Source organism: Pseudopipra pipra, chromosome W (genome assembly GCF_036250125.1).
Source record: "Pseudopipra pipra isolate bDixPip1 chromosome W, bDixPip1.hap1, whole genome shotgun sequence".
NCBI classification, from domain to species: Eukaryota; Metazoa; Chordata; class Aves; order Passeriformes; family Pipridae; genus Pseudopipra; species Pseudopipra pipra.
In genome coordinates, this window is record NC_087580.1 from 11370365 (window position 1) to 11377347 (window position 6983).

Genomic DNA, 6983 nt, shown 5'->3' on the forward strand with positions numbered 1-6983 from the left:
AACCCAGAGCACAGAGTTCCCTTGTCCTAAAAAGTTCTTGGCAATGGAGGGATGAAGCAAACGGGACAGACTGTGGGGATCCCTTGCTGGGCATGGCCAGGGATGGGCACTGACCACTCACCTGTTTGCATGTGACCAGTGAATCCGAAAAATCGGCCCGAAAGACTGCTCAGAGACATTCTTTTATCTTTAAGCAGCAAGGTATTTGTTTATTCAACGTTGGGAGCAAGCCAGCTCGCGCTGGACAAACTTGCTCAACTTGAAAGTGCAAAACTAAGCCATTTTATACGCTTTGGATACAGGGTTACCTCATTTATTATACATATTAATAAGTAGGCTGGTCTCTGGGTGGAGTCTTTCCAGACATGCCCAGTCTTCTACTGTGGGGTCTTCTCCTCAAGCCTTCATCCCTCTGGTGGTCGCCATGGACGTCTTCCTCAATTTGACCTCTTCAATCAGGTGACCTGAATTCTTCAAGCTTGCAAAATCCTGGTTCTGGGCCTTCTAGATCTTATTCAAACGTCTGGGTTACCTAATTTATTACTGTGTGTGTACTACTCCTATTCTTTCTAGAATAAGGGATCTCTGAAGCCGTCAGATTCTCCCCCCAGGACGGCAATCGCTACATTTATGCCCAAGAAAAGGCCTGGGCACAGCAGGATCTGCCCATCTCTAGGACTGCCTGGACTTCCCTGGAGGGTGTCCCTGGACAGGTCCCACACAATTCAGTCCAACAGCTGATTTTGAAGGGGACTCAAAATTGTTGCTCCTTTTGGAGTTTGTTAATTTTTAAAGGTCTTGACTGAATTCAATCACTTAGTTTCAAGCTGATGGGCTCTCTCAGACCAGTCTCTCCTCTCATCTATGTGGACAATGAGCTGGGACCACTCAGGGGACTAACGACTTCAGTGCTCTGGCTGCACATCAACACAGCTTTGTTTCATTGCTTCAAACCCACCATCCCCTCTTCTCCCCCTGGCATTTCAAATCACCCTCTTTTTGGAGCCATGTGCTCTGCTCCTCTCTGCCTAAAAACAAAATCAAAAGATGAAAGGAAGAATGCCAGTCTTTATTGCACATTTTTTCTCATGCTTCTTTCTGTGAACTGTGAATTTTCATTTAAAAGCATAACAACTTAATTAATCGGAGATTTGAGACTTGAATAATGAGTTTCATCTCCTCCACTGCAGGCCCTTATGGGAACTTGTTTTCTCCAGGCTCCCTCTGTAGTCAGTGGAGACAAGAGAAGGCTCTGGAGGCTGGGTTCTCCCAGTCTAAAACTGGCAGGCAAAGGAAAGGTTACAAATCTCTTCCTGGCACTGTTCTCTTGCTCTGCATTTGGGTTGGAACATTTGAGAGCAATAGCAATGAGCAACTGTATGGCAACAAGTGCCTTTTTGTGCAGACGGGTGTGAGGTGGGACTCTGTGACACACTGTGTGGATCCATAATAAATTTTGGTCATTATTTAGAGTACTGAAAAGACAAGTTATACTTGGTCCCTATTCTGCCCTCCCCTCTCTTTTCCTGAAGAACCAGAGAGCAAGAAGCTGTGGCAGAAAGCAGGGGATTGCAAAATACTTGATATTGCTTATTTTGGAATCAACAGATTCTCAGGGATCCCCAGTGCAAAAGGCAAACACTGAAAAGTAGAAACAAGAGCTTTAAACATGCAGAGTGGATGTGATTTCATGGTTTAGCATCTGTGCAGTAGAAGAGAGGCTTTTGGCACATAGGTGGGACAGATGTTTGCCAGAGGTCTGAGTGAGCTTGGAATTTCCCAGGAATGGGGTGAAATAGCCAACAGCCTCTTCAGAATCCTCTGTTCTGGTGAAAGAATTCTTTGTGAGTATTTGGCAAAGTAGAAATAAGACAACAAAATCTCAGAGGACTCTGAGTGAAATGTGAAACAGAAAAATCAGGGTGTGAGAATTGCTTGAAGGACGATCTCTGTGCTGTACAGGAAGAGTGCAGGAAATGAAAGGAGCAGAGAGGGAAGGACAGAACATTTTGTCCAGCCTGTGAAATTATCACACTTGGTTTTGCCATGTTCCTGTCCCGGCAGGATGAACTGAAATTCAGCATGGGAGCAGCAAATGAAACAGCAGTTACTGAGTTCATCCTAGAGGGTTTCCCAGGGCTTGATCAAAGCCTGCAGCTGTTTCTCTCTGTGATCCTTCTGCTCATGTACCTGACAACAGTGACAGGGAATGCAACCATCATTTTCCTCGTGTGTGTGGATCACCACCTGCAAACCCCCATGTACTTTTTCATTAGCAACCTGGCGTTCCTGGAAATCTGGTTTACATCCTCCACCAGCATTAAATTGTTTGCCATCCTGAGTTCTGATCAGAAAACCATCTCGCTGAGCAGCTGCTTTGCCCAATCCTATTTCTATTTCGCCCTGGGCTGCACAGAGTTTGTCCTGCTTGTTGTCATGTCCTTTGACCGCTGGGTTGCCATCTGCCACCCCCTGCACTACGCTGCCACCATGGAGCCTCAGCTCTGCCTCTGCCTGGTTGTTGCTGCCTGGCTCATCGGCTTCACCCTCCTGAGCTACCGCCTGCTCTTCCTCTCTCAGCTGTCCTTCTGTGGCTCCAACAGGATCCCCCATTTCCTTTGTGACAACTCCCCCTTATTCAAACTGTCCTGCTCTGACACCAGCCTGCTTTGGAAAATAGACTCTGTTTTCTTATCGTGTGTCGTGTTGGGTTCCTTATGTTTAACTCTGGCATTTTACATGTGCATCCTTTTCTGTATTCTGCAGCTTCCAGCAGCCTCTGGGAGGAAGAAAGCTTTTACCACCTGCTCTTCCCATCTCATCACCTTATCCATTGTATATGGGAGCTGCATTGCTCTCTACATGTGTCCTTCAGCAGATGTTTCCTTGAAGACCAACAGAATTGTAGCTTTGCTGAACACAGTCCTGTACCCATTCTTAAATCCCTTCATCTACAGCCTTAGGAACAAGGCTGTGATACTGGCACTGAACAAATCCATTGCCAGTACAATAACAAAGCTTTTCCCCTAATCATGATGCATTTCTGGACATAAATTCCAAGGATCTGCTCTCATCTGTTAAACAATAGCAGGGCATATGTGTGTGACCTCCAAACACGGATGCCTCAGGAGATTTGTGCTCTTGTCAGCTTGTGTCAGGTTAAGGGATAAGAAGCTCATCTGCACACACAGACAGGGCACTAACAGTGGGAGGAGGAGTAACTCAGTTAATGCTCTGCCCTGGCTGCTCCATCACTGCAGGGCCATCAGCTCTCCAAGAATCCATCTCCAAACAGAGAGGGCACAGAGGAACAGTGGCAAGTGACAACCCAAATGACAGGCTCTGGGAAATGGACACCATGTCCCAGCTCTTTCCAGGGCTGCCCTGGGAGAGCCATCAGCCCTGTTGTCCAGGTCTGAAACCCCTCAGTCACTGAGAGCAGATCCCCATTTGGACTAGGGGGATTGTTGCCTTGGAGTGTAGGACACATGATGGGATGCAGGGGAAGAGCAGTTTTGGATAACACAGGACTTGAGGGAAGTTGAGGGCAGGACCCCAACCAGTGCAGTCTGTTCTGTCTTCTCATTAAACTTAACTTCTAACTCCTGTGTGAGCCAATTCTCTCTGCAAGGGCTCGTGAGCATGGGGGTGTGAGTGCAGCAACTGGAGGAGGACCAGGGCACTGAACAGCCCACGTGTCAATAGTGCTGACAACGGAGTGACTGGAGCGACTGGACTGCAGGGTTCGTGTTGTGGGCGCGGTGCTGTCACGGGTGGGAGTGGAAGGCTTAGACAAAGTTATTAAAGAAGCCCTGCTGTTGAGTCACGAGGTACAGAAGGGATCCCCTTGCTTTCTAAATTCCTTCTCAGAGAGGAGCCCGAGTGTGGCTGGATCCAGTCTTAGCCTTGGGCTGTGTCAACAGTTTAAATTTAAGGAATTACAGAGGTGTGATTAAATCACTTTATCTCGCAGGTTTTAATGATGGCAGATCAGATGTATTTGTATAAAATGAATTCTTTATTATGACAAATGAACAGACAAGTGAACAGATGAAAACTCTTAATCAGAATGATTTACTATACAGTGTAAAGACTAAAAACCTACTAGTAGGGTATAATATAGCATAAAGTAGTACAGTGCACTGTATCAAAGCAATTATATTAAAGTAATTATATGAGAACCTGCAAAAGAAACAAGCATTAAGAAGAGATTGATATAAACCACAATATGAGATAGCAAGCTGTGGTGGGGGAAAAAAAAGTTTTCCCCCTGGAGTTAAAAAAATTGGTAATCCCCCAGGGGGTGGTGTCTCTTGGGGTTGAACCAATGAGCGCTCCTGCAAAATATAAACATATCAACAACCAGACCGTTGTTGTAGTTGTAGTCGTTGGAGAGAAGTGGCCATGTTGTAAAGCCACGAGGAGAAGGGGCAGGAGCCCCGTTGGGGGCTGGGCCCCCCCCAGCCCCAGCTGGGGGCTGCAGGAACTTGGAACAGTGTTAGACTGGGCTGAGTATCTGTAGCTAGAAAGCTGAAGGAGTTTTCTCCACCGTGAGTGGGCAGACGGAGCAGCAGCAGAAACAGCACTGACCGGAGAGCAGTGGCAGAAAGCCAGAAGAGATAAGAACTGAAGAAGCAGCAAAGCCGGCATTGCAGCCAAGGAAGAGAGACACAGAGTTGTCTGAATGAGAGAGAGAGTTTTGGGGTAAGAACTGAAACCAAACCCCCCAAAACCCTTTTGTGACTTCTCCTAAGTGGAGGGGGTGGACTCCTACTGGATGGAAGCCCTAAAATGCATCACGCACCGGAGAGTGGAGCTGAGAAGCTCAGGAGTCTTAGAAGCTGGACCGGGACAACCAGACAGAGTGTGGAGGGGGTGACCTTGGCCCTCCTGCTGCTGCTGCTGCTAAGCTGGCAGCCTGAGACAGAGCAGGGGAGCTCTGATAGAACTCTTGAGGCAAGGGCTTTTCAACTGAAAGCTGCTCGAGATGTTCTGACTCAAGGGAGCTTAAACCCCCTGAGGAAAGGGACCGTCACCAAGATGCCCCTGCACTTCGCGATATGACGTGGTGAGACGAGCTTGTCCCTGATGTCGCAGTCCACGGAAGAGAGGGGGGAGAGGAGACCCCCTTGTGTGTAATGGGAAGAGATCCAGCTACAGCTGCTGCATGGAAGAAGAGAGACTGCTGCCCTAGAGACACTGCTGCTCTGAGAGTGGAAAGGATCTTTCCTTTTCCCTTCTGGACTTTTATTGGAGGGAGAAGAGATTGATCCATTGTAAATACTGATTTATTATAGGAGAGATAGTTAAGATTGTGTATGATGTATTGTAATATTTATTTGTATAGTGCATTGTAATATAATCCCCTTTCCCCCCATATTGAGTCTTGTGTGGTGTCTGGAAAACCCATCTCACACGGGGTTGAGATGCGGGAGGGGGGCTTGGACTCAAGAACTGGATTTTAGGGGTCTCAAACTACGACACAAGCAGATCTCTCTCTTTCACTTAACCCCAGGGGAGTGACCGTGAAGACAATTTGTGGATCTGTTGGAGTTTGGGCTGCTTTTCCTTCTAAAAGGAGCATCACTCCAGTTGGAGGGAGACCATCGGAGAATATGTTTGGTGTTGGAAGTCCCATCATTGGAATGCTTTCATTCGAAGGAGTGAGAAACAGAACAAATCCAGCAGTTCCTGCTGTTTGTTATCAGTGTCACAGCCTGCATTAGCTTTCGGGGTGAGTTTCTCTTCCAAGGGTCAGGTGCTCTCTATGTGTTATATGAGAGTGGCCCTTAGGGGACATCACTCTGAATTCTTTCTTCTAAAATCGTGAGTTGCAAGGTCTTGTTAGGATGGCTGGCTAATCCGGGGATAAATAACCATGAAGTATTAAATATTATTATATTTATATTAAAAATACCAGAAACAATGTCCTGTAAACATAAAAAGATAAACCATTTAATGATTTTCATTATAGAGGTTCTGATTCTGTTGCAGCTTTACCCGCAGCAGATTCATTGCTCACTGCACTGTCCAGGACAGTGGGTTCCTCATGTGGCCCCACAGTGTCACAATGAAACCCTTTTGTTCCATGAGGTTCCACAGTGTCACAATTGCCCTGATGATTCCATGAGGTTCCACAGTTTCCCAGGGTTCCTTTGGTTCCACGAGTTCCACAGTGTCACAATGGCCCCTTGATTCCAAGAAGCCCTGCAATGTCCCAATGGCCCCTTGATTCCATGAGGTTCCACAATGTGCCAGGGTTCCTTTGTCTCCATGAGGTTCCACAGTATCACAGGATCCCTTTGGTTCCACAAGGCCCCACAGTGTCACAATGGCCCCTTGGTTCCACAAGGCTCTGCAGCTGAAGCACTGAGGCCTGAACAACATCCCCTGAACCAAAGTTTGCCTCTGGATGAACCTTCCAAATTAAGGTTATATTTATCCGCTCATTAGCTAAAACTGTGTGGAATCATCAGTGAAACATGAAGTATGACAGGACTATATCCGTGTAAGATATATTTGTATCCGCTCATTAGTGAAAAATATTTGTATTTGTCCATTAATAAAATACGTATGACTGTTAGTGAAATATGAATGTATTTATCTTTCCGTATTTAGACCCCGGTCAAGGCCATGGCAGTCGATGTCTGGCCTTGTTTGGCAGCAGATGCTGCCCATTGAGTCTCCCTTGGTTTTCCCCTTAAGCCCTGGCCAGGCTTTGGGTGGAACCCAGGAGGAGAAGGGAGCCAGATGTTTTTCTGCACTCGTAGCTCTGTGAGCTTGTTTATTCAAGCCCAGAAGAGCTGGACCCCCTCCCAGCAGAGATGGAGCTCTCCCCTACGAGTGGACGCCCTGGGTGGGATTTCCCTTCCCCAGGAGGGATTCTCCAACCCTTGGCTGTGACCGGGGCTCCCCCGCTGCCGTGTGGGCCTGGCTGAGGGGAACGGATGAGGGGAACTGAGGATGCATCTTTTCTCATCGCT

At 47.3% G+C, this 6983-nt stretch overlaps 1 protein-coding gene across 1 annotated transcript; it reads left to right on the forward strand.

Annotated features, from left to right (window-relative positions):
- The first annotated feature begins 1965 nt into the window (after positions 1-1965).
- LOC135406093 (olfactory receptor 6C3-like) lies at positions 1966-3519 on the forward strand. Its single transcript, XM_064640648.1, has one exon. The coding sequence runs from the start codon at positions 2047-2049 to the stop codon at positions 3028-3030; it is 984 nt and encodes a 327-aa protein (XP_064496718.1). The 5' UTR covers positions 1966-2046; the 3' UTR covers positions 3031-3519.
- Positions 3520-6983: the final 3464 nt, after the last annotated feature.